Here is a 16,932-nt window from a genome sequence, read left to right as displayed (position 1 = left end):
TTGAGACAGGGTCTCACTATGTAGTTGAGACTGACCTGGAACTCACTATGTAGCCCAGACTGGTCTTGAACTCACAGCAATCCTCCTGCCTCAGCCTCCCGAGTGCTGGGATTACAGGTGTGTGCCACCACACCTGGCTTTATTTTTGAGACAGGGTCTTGCTATTTTGTTCAGACTGTCCTTGAACTCATTATGTCGCCCTATGCTGGTCTTGAACTAGTGGTGATCCTCCTGCCTCATCCTCCTGAGTGCTATAATTACCACTGTGTGCTACCATGCCTGGTTACTTCATATACTTTCTGACATACGTTCACTGAGATATAATTGAGAGTTCCCACTCAAGGTGTGCAGTTGGGTGAGTGTTGGTAGATGAGATGTCTGCCATGTGGGTCCTCCTCACTGTCAGGCAAAGGAACATATTTATCACCCCAAGAATTTTCTGTCCCCTGTAACCCATCTCTCCTCTTGCTCTTCCCAACCTTGGCCTCCAGGCCACTACTGATCCACCAGATTTCTGGTGCCATAGATTAGTTGGCATTTTTTGAGAACTTTTATAGATGGAATAATTTAATACACACTGTTTTTTGAATGACTTTTTAATATTCAGCCTAATTATTTTGTGATTCATACACAATGGTGTGTGTGTGTGTGTGTGTGTGTGTGTGTGTGTGTGTGTGTGTTTATTGCTGAGCAGCATTCTGTTATCTACCCTTTGCTCATCTTGGAATTAACAGATAAACATTTGAGCACTTAGAGTAAAGCTGCTGGGGGCATTGTGTGGCAAATTCTTATTATGGAGGGGAGGGGAAATACCTTCAGGAGAGAAATGACCAGGACACTTTCAGTTTCCCAATTTCGTTCCGAAGGAATTTAGGAGGTAGGTGAAGGGTTTGTAGCTTACCCAGGATGACATGGCTTTCACAGTAATGGAACTGAGATGCAGTTACATAGCAGACATCCCTGCCCAGAACTACCAGACTATGAGTGGCACCTCCTTCTTGCTTTTTGTAATCCAGCTATATATTTTTTCGGTACTGGAGAGTGAATGCAAGACCTTGCACCTGTGAGGAAGGCATGGCGCCACTGAACTAATTCCCCGACCCTCAGCTGTATTGCTTTATATCAAGAATCAGACCAAAGCTCTATGTGACTCAAATGGGCATGCCAGATGGTAGTTGGGTGAGTATAGCCCTTCCCTCAGTGGCTGCCATGGAAACCTATGCCCTGGTCTGCGAAGTGGCAGGGCTCTGCTGAATCACATGCAGCTGAGGTCAGCATGACCCCGGTTAAAATCCTTTTCCTTGAATTGTGGCTTCTCACTGACCTGCCGGGTTGCTTGCTCATTGTACCCGGTCCCAGTTTGTTCTATCCAAACAAGGTAAGCAGTGCTTACTCCCTAGCAGCCCCGCCTGGTACTATTATGCTAAGAGTTTGGCCATATTTCACTAGGTGCCTTCAAAGCTTACTGTCTCTATCCCTTCCCACGACTGTATTCAGTAAATACTAGATGTGTTTGGGGGCTCTTGTCTTTGCTGCCATCAGCAGCACCGATCGTGCCCCAAGACTCAGCCTCACTCTAAAACTAGTTTCCTGTCTTTATTCTATTGCTTTGTGCTGTGGTGGCTCCCAGGAGGCCAGTGCCCATGGCAGAGGATCTGGCAACATCCCCTTCCCCGTTCCCTGTACAGTTATAGACCCCTCACCCTCCAGGGCACTCTTTCCAGAAGGCACAATCTAAGCTGCCCCCATGGTCCTTTTTTTTGAACTCAGGACCTTGTGTGCTTGCGAGGCAGGCACATTGCCACAGCCTGTGGTCTACCTTGATCACCAGCTTGGGCAGAGAACTGCATTCGCCAAGAACCTGCTCAGATGGTTTACTCTCACCAAGGTTCTCAGGCCCCTGCCTGTACCTGCACAAGTAAGATCCATACTAAAATTCAGAATAAGATAGATTTCCTTATTCAGTCTCCGGCAGCCTTGGGATACATGGACTGACATTTCTGAAAAGAACCTAGTGATCTTGGTTTACTTTATTTATCACAGTGGACAGTATTTATTAGTCTCGCTTGATCTTTGGAGGAGGAAGTGGTAGAACCCTTTATTAGCCACCTTTCTGTCACTGGGGCAAAACACCTGACGTTTGCAGCATAAAACAGTTGATTGAGGTTGGACTGGGGATGTGGCTCAGCAGTGCTATGCCTACATGGCAAGTGCAAGGTCCTGAGTTAGATTCCTGGTACCAAAAAAAGAGGAGAGGTTTAATTTGGCTCACGGTTTTATTAGAGGATTCTGTCTATGGCAGAAGGGCCTGGCAGAGGTAAGATGCTCAACTTATGGCAGCCAGGGACAGGAATCTGCCTTCCAGGTCATCCCCAGTGCCCACATCCAGGCTCTGCTGCCCACCAGCGATGGACCAGCTCATTAGTGGATCAATCCCCCTATCCGATTGCCTTCCCAAAGGCCCCCTCCCAGCCTTACCCACATGGTAAGCCCCGGACACGAGTCTGGGGACACTCCATAGTTAAACTGTGACAGAGCCCTTCTCCTGGGAGCTCAGCCTCTTCTAGAAACTTTCTAATTTCCACTCTCCAGCATCAGTTCTCTTTCTTTGCTTCCAGCCACCCGTGTCCACTCCGAAGCCTTGCTCTGTACTCTGAAACCATCAGCTTTGAAGGGTAGCTAGGTGTGGCCTCCTCTGCATACCTCACTGACATGCTGTTTCCCTACCTCAGATGGACTCTGCCAAATCAACTCTCTCAAAGCAGCGTTGTGCGGAAAGAGACTCCCTCTGTCCTATTGTTTAAGAAATTGCTCTCTGTGTGGCCATTTCCTGCTGAAATCAGGGTGTGTTACTCCCAGCCACTATGGAGAGCAGGTGGGGTGAGGGTGTCCTGAACCCCAAATGACCAGATATCTCCTGGCCTGGGTCATGGGTCCCAGCGATTTCCCCAGGTGTTCGATGGCACCAAGACTCAGGTGTCCCTGGGAGAGTTACTGTCCCAACTCTAGTGCTGCTGTTTAACAATGCTGAAATCACCTTGCCCAAGTAGTGGAAATAGTTTCCACTGATATAATTGCCTTCAAAGAAAGAGGAAGATTGTTTCCTAACGCTGGGATTCTTTTTTCATGGGACCACATAATCAGGTTATCCTTGGAAAGAAACTTGGAAGTTTCTTTCACATACTAAACAGAAAACTATATATGTATGTATGAAAACCATATACTAACAAAAGGCTTTGGAAAAATTCAGAAAATTGAAAGCAGGAGCAAAGGAGAATTTTAAAAGTTCTTTTTTTTTTTGGTACCAGGGATTGAACCTCGGGTCCTTGCACTTGCAAGCAGGACACCGAACCACTGAGCTAAATCCCTGGCCCCTAAAAGTTCTTTTTTTTATATTACCCATCTTGGTTTTTATTTTATACCTTTTTTTTTTTTGGTTCCAGGGATCAAACTCAGGACCTTCCATTTGTGAGGCAGGCGGCAGCGCCACTGAGCTAAATCCCTGGCCCTATTTTATACTTTCAAAAGAGACAAAGAAAACAGAGAAAAAGTGTGACTAATTGCCCAACTTTGGGGGCGAGCAGGTACAAAATCGGTCTTTGGGAATTGAAGGTCCACCCATGTTCCCTGGGAAAGACTAAGGGAGCCCGTTAACCCCACTCCCACCCCTACAAATCCCACAGCCCAGCTGCACAGCGCTCTAGCCAAAGCGTGTGCGTGGACTGCAGAGGGCCTCCAGCGAACATCTGCGCTGTGAACCGTGGCAATGACACAGCAGCCCAGCCCCGAGAGCTCCTCTCCGACAGGCGTTCCGAACGGTTGCTCGATGCCCACCCCTCGGGCTCAGGCTGATGCGTAGGGCGGCGGCGGCTCCTTGGCAGCGCCAGTCACGGTGGCATCATCAAGGGGGGCGACAACACCGTGGTGTCATTGTGGGTGACGTAGACCCGGACGTCGGAAGAGTTCCTGCCACGGATGTATCGGTATCGGTTCCCAACACAGCTAATCAAGTCAGCCTTAGATGCCAAGATAACGCTGATAAACAGAGGACCGATAAGGACCAAGAGGGTAGGCTTCACTGACACGGTGTCATCTCTGCGGGGGAATTAGGAGGCCAGCGGCTGTGCGCACTCCTGAAAGGGGTTCGGGGTTCGGGTACACAAGCAACCAAGGCGGTGAGGGCGAAATTGAAGATCTGGTAACAAGAGCGGGATGATCCGGCCGGCTGCTGCTTGTAGGCTCCGTAAGTTGCCAGGCTGAGGGCGGGATCATGAGGAGAGAAACTGCAACAGCAAGGCGCGCGCTGGCGTCATCGTGAACTCCAGGTCCACGCCAAGGAGTGGTACTGACCCGGATCAGGTACCGCACGCCGAGCGAGACCATGTTCATCGCTCCGGCTCCGAGCCCGCGCTTCCAAGTCTGTGAGAGCAATGGCCACGCCGCCCTGGACGGACAAAGTTCTCATTCTTATTTTTCTGAGGTCAATGCAACAGACGTTCTTAATAACAACAGCCACTGCAAAGGCTCGTATTTACTGAGCCCCAGCATAGCTGCTAGAAAAGCTCAGATCAAAATTCTGGAAGTTAATAGCCAGATGTCTGGGACTGTTCTCTTATTGCTTATGAAACACTGGTCTCGGCAACAATCTTTAATCTAATTATTTTGACCAGGATATGAGTCGTGTCTCCTCCTGGCCTAGCAAGTGAGGTAGAGAGAAAGCAATTCTGATCCTTTGTAGCCATGGCTTTCAGGTTCAATTTAGAGCTGAAGGTGTGCGGAGAACACAGACAGTCGTGCTTTTATTTTTGTTTTGGTTCTTGGTTCCGGGGATTGAACTCGGGTCCTTGAGCTTGCGGGGCAGGTGGCGGAACCACTGTGCTAAATCCCCCGTCTGGCATGCTTTTAGTCTGTACTGTGAAATGTCTGGCTTGTGCTGGTTTTTTTTATTCCCCTTTTGGGTAGGTAGTTAGTTGACAGGGTGAAGAATGGGTTTTATGTATTTATTTATTTTCTTAGGGAGGCTACTGTAAGGTACTTTACAACCTGGCATGAGGAAATATTCTTTGTTTTTAAGATCTTGGATCTTTGAACCAGGTAATTACTTCACAACAAAAGAGTCATTCAGACATTAAATTAAGGTCTTATTCTTTTCAGAATGATTATTATTCTTTCAGAATGTCAATTAGCACTTAGATTTAGCACTTGGTGAGTCAAAGGTTTAGTAACAGCCAGGCATTATGGCAAAAGCCTATAATCACAGTACTCTGTGAGGCTGAGGCAGGAGGATCACAAATTCAAGCCCAGCCCCAGCAACTCAGCGACTTATTGAGGCTCTGTCTCAAAATAAAATGAAAAGGAGGACTGGGGATTTAGCTCAGTGCCACCACACCCACCACACAAGCACAAGTTCCTGAGTTTGATCCCTAGTACTGGGGGGAAAAATCTGAAAAGGAAGGGAGGGTTTTGGGTATAGCTCCATGCAAAGGCCCTGGGTTCTGTCTCTAGTACTCCCCCCCACCCCCCCAAAAAAGACCTTTTGGTCACACACCTGTAATCCCAGCACTCGGGAGGCTGAGGCAGGAGGATCACTATGAGTTCGAGACCAGCCTGGACTACATAGTGAGTTCCAGGTCAGTCTCAACTACATAGTGAGACCCTGTCTCAAACAAACAAACAAACAAACAAAATAAGCAAGTAAAAAAAGACCTTTGGCAAGGGAACCATAGTGATCAAGATGTGACACTTAGTTTGAGTAACAAGAATAATATTTTATATGAACTATTTTTTGGGAGGTACCAGGGACAGAACTTGGGACCTTGCGCTTGCAAGGCAGGCAGCAGCACCACTGAGCTAAATCCTTGGCCTAAACTATTATTTTATTTGTTTTAATAGAACAGTCTTGACGTCAGCTTGTGTTATCTTAGAATGCTATAACCTGGGTTTGTCTCATGCAGTTGAAGAATGACTTGAAGGATAAAAGAAGGAGAAAGGAGGAGTGCTTGCTAAGAAGAGAGAAACAGCCCCCAGTAGTCAGGAAACTGGATTGCCACCGGGCTCTTTGTCCAGCAGTTTTCATACTAAACAATAACTGGGGCTCAACCATTAGGACTAAAGCCAGCTCACTGGGCCAGGGATGGAGCTCAGTGGTTCCTCACCTGCCCGGTAAGCACAAGGTCCTGAGTTTGATCCCTGGTACTGATAACAAATAAACAATAATAAATAAATAAATGAAGCCAGCTTCCTTGAAAACATTGTATCTGCACGTTCCTTCACACACACAACGACCACATGCGTGGTAGAGAATCTGTTCCTCCACGGAATATATCTTAATTCTGTTCCCATCCCCTCCCTTCCCTTCCACCCTTCTTCTCCCCATTTAGAAAACTTAGTGTCTATTGTTTTCCTCCCGTTAAAAAAAATTTTGGAAATATGGTAATTTAAATTATATTGGCACTGCCTACCCAAGAACAAGGCATATCTTTCCATTTTCCGACACCCTCTTCAATCTCTTTGTTCAGAGTACTGCAGTTTTCACTGTAAAGGTCTTTCACTTCCTGTGTTAGATGGATTTCTAAGCACTTCATTTCTCTCGATGCTATTGTGAAAGCTGTTGTTTCCCTAATTTCTGAGTGGGTTTGTTTTTCATGGATAGGTAATGCTATTTTTTTTTTTTTGAGGGATACCAGGAATTGAACTCAGGGCCTCATGTCTTAGCAGGCAGTGCTGTACCACTGAGCCACACCCCCACCCCCAACGCTCTTCATTTTTTGTCTTGGTATCGGGGATCGAACTCAGGACCTTGTGCTTCTGAAGCGGGCACGGTGCAGCTGACTAAATCCCTGACCCTGCTATTGATTTTTGAGTGTTGATTTTATATCCTGCTATGTGACCGAATTTGCTTATTAAATCGAGGAATCTTTTGCTGGAATTTTTGGGGTCTTCTATGAAGAGTATTATGTCATCCACAAGGGACAGTTTAACTTCTTGCTTCCTAACCTCACTCATTTTCTTTCTTTCTCTTGTCTAATTGCTCTGGCTAATGTTTCCGGAACGATACTGAATAGGAGTGGTGATAATGGGCATCCTTGTTTTGTTCTTGATTATAGAGTGAAAGCGCTCAGTTTTTGAGCATTTTGTATGATATTGGCTTTTGGTTTGTCAGAGATGGCTTTTATCAGATTGAGATAAAGACCTTCTATTCCAATTTTCTGTAGGGTTTTTATCATGAATGGATATTGAACTTTATAAAATGCTTTTTCTGCATCTTTGCAGATGGTTTGTGGTTTTAGTGGTTCTGTTAATGTGGTAGTTCATGCAGTTAGATTTATAGACTTGTGTGTATTGAACCATCCCTGGGATGAATCCTATTTGGTAATAGTGCATAATCTTTTTGATGATTGGCTCCATTCTGTTTGCCAGTATCTTAGGGAGCGTTTTTTGCCCCTATGTTAATTAGAGAGATTGGCTTGTAGTTTTCTTTTTGCATTGGGTCTTTCTCTGGTTTTGGTATTAGGGTAAAGCTCGCTTCCAGGAATGACTTTGGGAGTACTGCCTCCCTTTCAGTTTCATTGAGGAGTAATGTCATTGGTTCTCTAAATTTATTGTTGCAGTGAATCTATCAGGTCCTGGGTTTTTCTTTCTTGGTAGTTTTTAAAAATTACTTCTTCAATTTCATTGATATTAGATTGTTTAGTTTTTTTTTTTTTTTTTGTACCAAGGATTGAACTCGGGTCCTTGCGCTTGTGAAGTAGGTGGCAGAACCACTGAGCTTAATCCCTGGCCCAAGATACTATTTTCTTTAATCTTTTAAAGAATGAATCCTTCAATTCATTGATTCTTTGTATTGTTTTCTTAGTCTCAGTTACATTAATTTTTGCTCTGATCCTTAAAATTTCCTTCCTTGTATGAGCTTTGGTTTTAACTTTTTTTTTTTTTTCTAGAAGTTTGAGGTACAACATTGGGTTATTTATTTGAGCTAGCTCCTTTTTTTTGTTTTGTTTTGTAGTACCAGGAATTGAACGCAGGACCTTGCACTTGCAAGGCAGGCACAGTGCCATGCAGTGCCACTAAGCTAAATCCTAGGCCCTCGCTCCATTTTTCTGATGTGGGGATTCACTGCTGTAAACTTCCCTGGTAGGACTACTTTCATTATGTCCCATAAGTTCCAGTATGTTGTATTAGGATAATCATTTAATTGTAGAAAATGAATTTCTTCTTTAATTTCATCTGTGACCCATTGGTTGTTCAAGAGGGTGTTATTTAATTTCCATGTGTTTGTGAAGTTTTTGTGATTTCTTTTATTTTTTTTCTCATTGAGTTTACTGGTACATTTTAGGTGTACAGTACAGATACATTCATCATTGGGATCTTGTACCTTTACATGACAGGTCTCAGTGCTTTTGCTATTGATTTCCAGTTTCATTGCACTGTGATTTAATAATATGCATGGGGTAATTTCAGTTCCTTTGCATTTACTTAAGCATGTTCTATGAGATAGTATGTGGTCTATTTTGAGAAAGTCCCATGTGATGCTAAGAAAAATGTGTATTCTAATGTTGTGGGGTGGAACACTCTGTAGATATCTTCTAGGTCCATTTGTTCAAAAGTTTGGTTCAGCTCTGATATTTCTTTATTAATTTTTGTCTTTGAGACAGGGTCTTGCTGTACAGTTCGGTCTGGCCTTGAACTCCCTGTGGCCTTGAACTCATGACGATCTCTTGCCTCAGCCTCCTGAGTGCTGTGATTATAGGCGTGTACCACTGCACATGGCTTCTTTATTAATTGTTTGTCTAGCTGATCTATTTGTGATAGTGGGGTGTTGAGGTTCCCTCATTACAACTGTATCAGTGTTTATCTGATTTTCAGTATCTATTAGTGTTTGTTTTATATAGTTGGGTGTGCTAGTATTTGGTATATAGTTATGATTGTTGTCTCTTCATCTTGAATTGTTCCCTTAACAAGTATGCAGTGATAAAACCAGTTTACTTAAACTAGAAATGGGCCTACGAGGATTCAAAGCACGAAGCAAGCGTATGTCTGCTGGAGCGTCTTGGCCGCTGTCCTATCCAAGTGCTTCATTAAAATAACAGAGTGAGAAGAAAAAAAAATGTTTTCTAGAGAGGCCGAGGGAGCTGTCCCAGCAGGCATCCATCTCCCTGCTCACACCCTGCTCCTTATAACCTCGACATCACTGTGCCTGGCTCCTGCTAGCTCTGACCTCAGGCTCCTGGTCACCTGACAAGGCCTGGGCATCCTGACTCCTCTACCTTGGGCCCAGTGCCTCCCCAGCCCATCTGCTGGCCTCTGTGGGTGAACATCTTGCCTTCACTGCTCACTGGCATTGCCCTGACAAGTTTGATTTTCGACAGCCTCTCTGCTCCCAGGGTAACGGAGCGATGTGGCTCCTGCTGGGCAGGGCTGCGGGGAGGAGTAACTGGGACCTGGTGAGGACTCTCTGGCGGACTCGGCACATAGAATGATCCGATGAATGGTGGCGATTAGGCAGAAAACCAGCATCTGTTCAAAATCAGCCATCTGTTCTCATGGCGGCAAGCTCAACTTACACTGGCTTGTCATGATTTAAAAGGCTTTGTGAAACACAGGAGTTGAGCCCAGAAAGGGTGTTGGGAAGAGGACCACGAGAGACGTTACGCATTGTGTACCATGGGGCAGGGACAAGCGGGTTTATGGACAGCCTTGTCCACCTCCCTGCTGCGGATTGGGTCTGTGTCTGGGAAGAACTTTGCGTCCCTTTCCTGGTCCTGACCCAGTGGTTGTCGTTCTCAGACTCAAATTTCCTTGTCTGCAGGTGTGTCTACCTTGGAAGCTCGGGTGTTTGTCAAGGGCCCTTATAAAAACCCAAAAGAAGAGACAACAGCTGAGTCACTCAGCAGTCTGCATCCTGAGGGCTCTAAGTCGTCCAAGTCTCCCAGCTGCTACCAAGGGTTAGGGAGCTGCTGCTCAACACAGCCATTTCTTGTTACTTCTTTTCCTTTGGTCTCTTTTCTTCCTGATCATAAAAATAGTAATTGGCAGCTATTTCAAAGGTGTTAAATAGTTTAAAATATACAAAGAAGAAAAAAAAATCACCCATAATCTTTACTACAGAAGTAACCACCTTGAGAGCTGGGGATTTAGCTCAGTGGTTCCGCTGCCAGCCTTGCAAGCTCAAGGATCCAAGTTCGATCCCTGGTACTAAAAATAAATAAATGAATAAATAAAATTAGAATGTGTAACTCAGTGCAAAGATCCTGAGTCAAACCGACAGTACCTAAAAAAAAAAACAAACAAACAAAAAACAGAAGTAACTGCCTTGAAAACTTTGGAGTCTTTCCATTCATTTGCTTTCTGATTCTGATTCTGACTATGATTATGAGGATTTTGTGCAAATCTGGTACTGGCAGCAATGGAACCCAGGGTCTTGTGCACACTAGGCACAGGCTGCAGTGTGAGCTGCACCCCCAGCCCAACTCCTGCTTACTATTTTAACACAACTAGGAGCATTTTGTACATATCATATCATTTGATTTTTTTTAGGTCCCTGGGCTCAAACTCAGGACTGTGCACTTGCCAGGCAGGCATGGAACCACTAAGCTATATTCCTGACCCTGTTTCAATTTTTTTATTTAACCTCCTATCATAAACATTTTTCTGTGTCAAAATAATGTTTTCACGTTAAATAGCTCCATAATACCTCACTCTGTAGTGATACCATTATATGCTTAGTTTTGCTTTGGACTTTTGTTGCCAGTTTTCTGCTTTATAAATATGATCCTATTTTAAATAACAATGCATTTATAAGTAAGAATGCTATTATAAGTAGGAATATCTTCTACAAAGAAATAAATGCATGTTTGCCAATATGGAAACTTATTTACGAGGATGATTTCTTAGATTTATAGTAACAAAGATAGTTAGTAAATATTTCCAGACATTTTTCAGAAATATTGTATGAATTTTAAGTCCTACCTCTGGTATATGAGAATGTCTTTTACCTTAAAATGTTAAAACTGAGATATTCACTTTAAAAAAAAATTTTTTTTTTGGTACTGGGGATCAAACTTATGACCTTGCATTTTTTGAGGCAGGCAGTGGTACCACTGAGCTAAATCCTCAACTAAGATATTCACTTAAAGTTTTTTTCTCTATTTCAGTTCTGAGACTCAAACCCAAGGCCTGGCATGCTAGGCAAGTGATGTACCATTGGGATATATTCCCAGCCCTAAAAATGTCTTTTTCTTACTGGAAGGCAAAATATGTGTTTTGTTTTTTTCAAGAATAAAGAAAATTACATTATTTGGGGTTAATTTTATTTTATTTTTGGGTTATTGAAACAGAGTTTCACTTTATAGTTCAGGTTGGCCCTTAACTCACTATGTTGCCCAGGCAGGACTGGAACTGGAGGCCATCCTCCTGCCTCAGCCTCCCAAGTGTTGGGATTACAGGTATGTGCCACTATATGCCACAGCTTGGGTTAATTTTAAAAAAGGAAAACATATTAAAGGAATCTTGAAAACGTGCTTCTTATTTAAAAAAAATACACTCACAATTATTAGTGATTGACCACTTTAGTATTTTCTTTTTTTTTTTCTGAGACAAGGTCTCACTCTAATTCAAGCTGGCCTCGAGCTCATAGCAATCCTCCTCCCTCAGCCTCCCAGGTGCTGGGATTACAGACTACTAAATTTTTAAACTATTTTTTTTCTTTTTTGAGACAGGGTCTCACTATGTAGTTCAGCCTGGCCTTGAACTCATGACAGTCCTCCTGCCTCTGCCTCCCAAAAGCTGGGATTACAGGGATGCACCATTTTAAACTGTTTTTGCATCTTGTTTTTGGCAAATTTTCTTTTGAAGTATTTTGCCTTCTTTCTTGTGTGGCATTTATTATTTCTACTTCTGAGGTCTAATTTTTAAAAAATACTGCATTAAGCTTTTGATATGTATCTTGTTTGAGTAAACAGTCTATTTTTTCCCCATTACTGCTAGTTTCCTTTGGGATCTGTCTCCCACAAATTTATCTAAACTCTCCTGGCACCTCTAGGATTTTTATGTCCTTGCAGGTTCTAGAAGACCCCCCTGGTGTTGACCTCCCAAGTCAGGTAAACAATTCCACAGCCAAGTTTAATTCTCTTTCCCCTCAGCCTCCCATCCCCGGCCTGAGCAGGGCAGGCCCTCAGTTGGTTTTCTGGGGGATATTTCATCTCTAAGTCTATTGGCAGAGGTGAGTAACACATGAAATGCTTGGAAAGGGCTCTGAAGAGGAAGGCGCGGATGCACTGAACATATTTAAGTGCCATTGACATTTGTGAGTAGAGGAGATGAAACCAGAGTTTAGGGATCCTTCATCTGTGTCTCCACAGTGGTATGGTGGTGTCTTATCCCTGGCCGTGCCCATCCTTTCAGAGGACCAGGCCACAGAGCCCTGGACCTTGGTTTCCTGACCTGGACAGCGGGGAAGGATGGTTTTTACCTCCTAGCATGGCTGTGAGGCTTCCATGGGCCTCCCTCACAGGCATGGGGTGAGTTGGGCCACACCTTTTAACACTGTTTAAATGGTCACTCGAATTCCTCCTGGCCAAGCAGCACAGTGAGTGTGGCTCCCTCTGTGACGTCGCCTTGCACACTGAGAGCTGTGGCTTTCCTTTCCAACCCGGTCAGTTCTCTGACAGTTCTATGTCCGGCCACTGCTGTTGCTGTCACGACCTGGGTTACAGCAGGGCCTCAGTGTCGTGGCCTCTGCCCAGGCCACCATGCGCCTTCCTGTCCTGTCCTGTTACACAGTGGTGGTGCCCAGGCTTGGGCCCTCAAAGTTCCTTCCTTCAGATGCCACCCACTGTGTCCTGTGTCACCCTTCTGTGTTGGGTGGTGGGGTCCAGAGGAATCTCGCATCAGTCAGGACCCCCCTTTCTTTCTTGGTGGCTAACAGGACCTTGACATGGCAGACCTCGGTTGGAATCATCCTATTCATTGGAGAATTTTTTTTTTCCTTTGGTGCTAGGGATCAAACACAGGGCCTTGCACATACTAGTGCTCACTCTACCCCTGACTTACACCCAGCCTTTTAATTTTAATTTGAGACAGATCTCACTAAATTGCAGAGGCTGGCCTCTAACTTGGTATCCTAATGACTCAGCCTCCTGAGTAGCTGGGATCACAGGTGCTCCTAGCAGCTTTGAGAATTTTTGGTGACACTAAATTTCAAAAGGGAAGTGTGGTCAAGGCCACCTGGCCAGTGAGGCTCCTTAAAGTCTGTAGGCAAATTTATCCCCACCCCCAAATTTAGGCCCTATCCCCAGCTATCAACATGGAATACTCAGCAAATCATAAAAGTTCCTGTGACATCACCCTCACCAGGAATGGGGGTGCATACTAAACTTGAATTTGTATAATGAGGAAGGGTCATCAGGTGACTTGTAGGGGATAAAAAGATCTGCTACGGGACCTTTGTTTTGTTTTGTTTTTGTTTTTTTGAGGCAGGGCCTCCTTTTGTAGCCCAGGCTGGCCTTGAACTCACAGCGATCCTCCTGCCTCAGCCTCCCGAGGGCTGGGATAACAGGCTTTCAGCCCCACGCCTGGCTTGCTATGGGACTTTTTTACATTACCAGACAGAAGCATCTCATACCTCCTCTTACTAAATAAGCACGTAAATAATAAGCCTCTGGCCTCATCAGATACAGTCACACACTGGTAAAGCACCTGGCATGCTGCCCCACTCAAGCTGGGAACACGCTGCTGGCTGCCTCCAGCTCCGTCCTTGGGGCTTCCTTTCCAGGCAGTTTCTTCAAACTGCCAGGCAGAGCCGCTTTTGGAGGGTTTGCCCGGGGTGGTTTGTCCTTTCCTCAGTAGTTAGAAAGTATTTACAATTAAATCCAGCTGCATGTATGGGCATCTAAGTTGCGCTGTGCCTTTGGACATGGAAGAGAATTTGCTAGTCCTAGACCAGACACTGCAGCGTGCATTCTCTTGGGATGGGCTCCGTCAGCATCGGATAAAGTGTCCCTCTTCCCACAAAGACAAGGACGGCTGTGGGAAAGGGCGTGGCTCCTGCGGTTTGGAAATTGATTTCAGGGATGCCTACTGTCCTTGTCTGGTTTCTGTCACCAGGTGGCAGCGCACTCAGGGCCACGGGGCAGTGCGTTTGGAGCCTGCCTGGCCTCGGGTTCCAGACTAGGCAGGGTTTCCTAGACTTCTCCAGATGGCCCGGAGGTCTCAAAAAGAAAGTTGCAGCTCTTGGGAGTTATTTTAGCTTCAGAAAAGAATTTCCATGTTTCATGAGACATCCTCTGGGGCTGAACACCTTCTTCTTCTGGCAGGTGTTTAGTTACCGACGATGGACACGAATTCTCATGCAGCAGAAAGCAGAGGCACTCAGGCCGGTTGTGAAGGTCCCTTGAAACGACTGCAGTCCCTCCTGACATTTGAAGCAGCCTCCTTTTGCTTTAATTTTTTCCACAGCAACGCTTAGCTCATGCCAGGAGGCGTGGCTTTGGCAGAGCTGCCTTGTTTTTTCCGGAGTTAGCTATTCTCTCCACATCACTGCGCATCCCGGCTCCTAAAATCCTGCAGAGTTTGGAGAAATTATGTCTTGGCACCCAACCTACTTTCCTGGAACGCGGTGTGGTGCTGACGGCAGGGCCGGCCGCGCCACTTGACAGTGACGTCGCTGTCTTGTTTCTCCTGAGTGTTCACCTGTGAGTAACAGCCGAAGCGGAAAGCCTTGCTGAGCACAGCTTCCTGTACATTTAGGCTTCTGCTCACTGCTTTTCGAATGGCAGCAGTGAATAGTCGATCGGATCAGGATGAGTCATCTGGCTGGCCAATCGCGACTGGAACAGTTCTCCACACCTGACTTGGCAGCACTGTTACGAAGTGTGGCAGGATAGACCTGCCAAGCTCCCGTCACCTTCTCACTGGGATGCTGTGTGGAGGAGATGACAGCCAACTGCTCCGGCAGCTCTGCCTGTCCTGCCAACGGCTCAGAGCAGGAGCTGCCCGGGATGCCAGGGGCACACGGGAGCCTAGAACTAGTCTTCACCATGGTGTCCGCTGTGATGATGGCCGTGGTCATGTTCTCTCTGGGCTGCTCCGTGGATGTTCAGAAGCTCTGGTGGCATCTCAGGAGACCCTGGGGTGTTGCTGTGGGACTGGTCTGCCAGTTCGGGCTGATGCCGCTGATAGCCTACCTCCTGGCCCTCAGCTGCTCCCTGAAGCCAGTCCAAGCGGTCGCCGTCCTCATCATGGGGTGCTGCCCTGGGGGGACCGTGTCTAACATCTTCACCTTCTGGGTGAATGGAGATATGGATCTCAGGTGAGTTCCCGGAGGGAGCCTCAGTGGCCCTTCCCTGAACACTCTCGGGTTGCTTCGTAGATTCCAGCGGGGAACACTGCAGACATGTGACAAAGATGTGCTCTTTGTAGAAGGGGCTTTCTTTCCTTTCTCAGCTCCAAGCTGGCATTGCTGTGACCTCCCTTTATTTTACGGGTAGCTACTGTTCCAAGGAGTGGGATTTGTTCCATGTAACATTAGAGGCTGGTCGCTCTCAGCATGGACGCACTCTCACTCACGGCATCCTGAACGGTTTCCCAGGACATTGGACAGGAATCCCAAGAAGCTAATGATCTAGTGGCTTGGTTGCAGGGACAGTGCTGGTGGTGGTGGTGACAGGAGGCCCAATCAGCGAAGGCCTTGTAGGTCGAATAAGTGTTTCTTCAGCATCTACTTGTGAAATAACACTTTGGGGGACCATATAAAGGAGTTTTAGGGGTACCTCACAGATCTACTTTAGGGTTGAGTAATGAGCTGCTAATTTGGTTTTTTGAGACAGGGTCTCACTATGTAGTTGAGACTGACTTGGAACTCACTATGTAGCCCAGGCTGGTCTCGAACTCACAGCGATCCTCCTGCCTCAGCCTCCCGAGTGCTGGGATTACAGGTGTGTTCCACCACACCTGGCTGTGAGCTGCTAATTTGACTTAGGGAGCAGCATAAGGCTATGTGAAGTTGTTTTTTCTTGTTATTTTGCAGATTCTTGATATTGGTCACTGGTGTAGATAAACACCCCGGGAGACATTAGTTTTACCACTTATTCACATTTTAAGAAGGACAGATTTAATCCTTTGTTTTGGGAATAAATGTTTCAGTGGGGAAAACATCTGCGGAACAAACAGAAGGGTCGAGTTGGAAAAAAAAGAGCTAAAAACAATGGTCTTTGTAGATTCTTCGCTTACTTACAAGCACACTCTTTTATATCCCGCCCAGGGAATGAAATGTGTCAGTTGAAGCTTTTGCACCGTGTGTATGTGATTTAGTTGAGATTTGCTGTACAGCGAATGAACAAATGCATCACAGGTGAGACCTGGGCTAGGAGTTGGTATCAGGGAGTCAGCTGTGGGCCTGGGTTTTGGGTTTCCTGTATGTGCCGATGATTGGCACATGGCACATACCTCATCCATACACTTAATGGGTTCATGCCACTCAGGCGAGTAGTTAACCTTTATGTGACAATTATTCACCCACTCATGAGAGATATAAAAACTGATGAGTTTGTGCCTTACCAGTCATTAACATAACTGCGAAATGATAAATATTGTGCAGCAATCTCAGATATATGTGAGAAATTCTGGGACTGGAACCTTTGGAAAAGAAAAGGGAAACTAACATTAGTTACACCGTGCCCTGATAGGTACAGGGTCTATGCCTTCACGAGTAGTGTCCTCTTGGTTCCTGTCATGGCCTTGTAAATGGCCTTTGCTAATCTGAATTTTACAGCTGAGGAAACAGTGATTCCGACTGGGCAGTGCTGGCCGGGGGCTCTGAATGAGTGAGTTAGGACTCACACTGGAATCCACATCTGGTTTACATCCATCTGTACTTTTCTTCATGGCATTTAGCGACACAGCTGGATCTTCTGCTTTGAGTAGAAACATTGCTCT

The 16,932-nt window shown here is 45.7% G+C and overlaps 1 protein-coding gene and 1 pseudogene across 4 annotated transcripts in view; one reads left to right on the top strand and one right to left on the bottom strand.

Moving 5' to 3' along the window:
* Slc10a6 (solute carrier family 10 member 6) overlaps positions 1–16,932 on the top strand; it is a 42,318-nt gene that overhangs the window by 3,978 nt on the left and 21,408 nt on the right. For 3 of the 4 annotated variants that reach the window (XR_776869.2, XM_010606717.3, XM_010606716.3), the window contains exon 2: positions 14,313–15,307. The exons of the other annotated variant lie outside the window; for it this stretch is intronic. Coding sequence is in view for 2 of the 3 variants with exons in the window: in XM_010606717.3 (XP_010605019.1) it covers positions 14,931–15,307 (377 nt within the window). In the remaining variant the exon portion in view is untranslated. The remainder of the gene's footprint in view (positions 1–14,312; positions 15,308–16,932) is intronic. 4 annotated transcript variants of the gene reach the window in all.
* LOC109117487 lies at positions 3,629–4,464 on the bottom strand (annotated as a pseudogene).

Source organism: Fukomys damarensis, unplaced genomic scaffold (genome assembly GCF_012274545.1).
Source record: "Fukomys damarensis isolate Sample0158 unplaced genomic scaffold, DMR_v1.0_HiC HiC_scaffold_37, whole genome shotgun sequence".
NCBI classification, from domain to species: Eukaryota; Metazoa; Chordata; class Mammalia; order Rodentia; family Bathyergidae; genus Fukomys; species Fukomys damarensis.
Note: the sequence above shows the minus strand (reverse complement) of the source record. Positions and strands in the feature narration are given on the sequence as shown.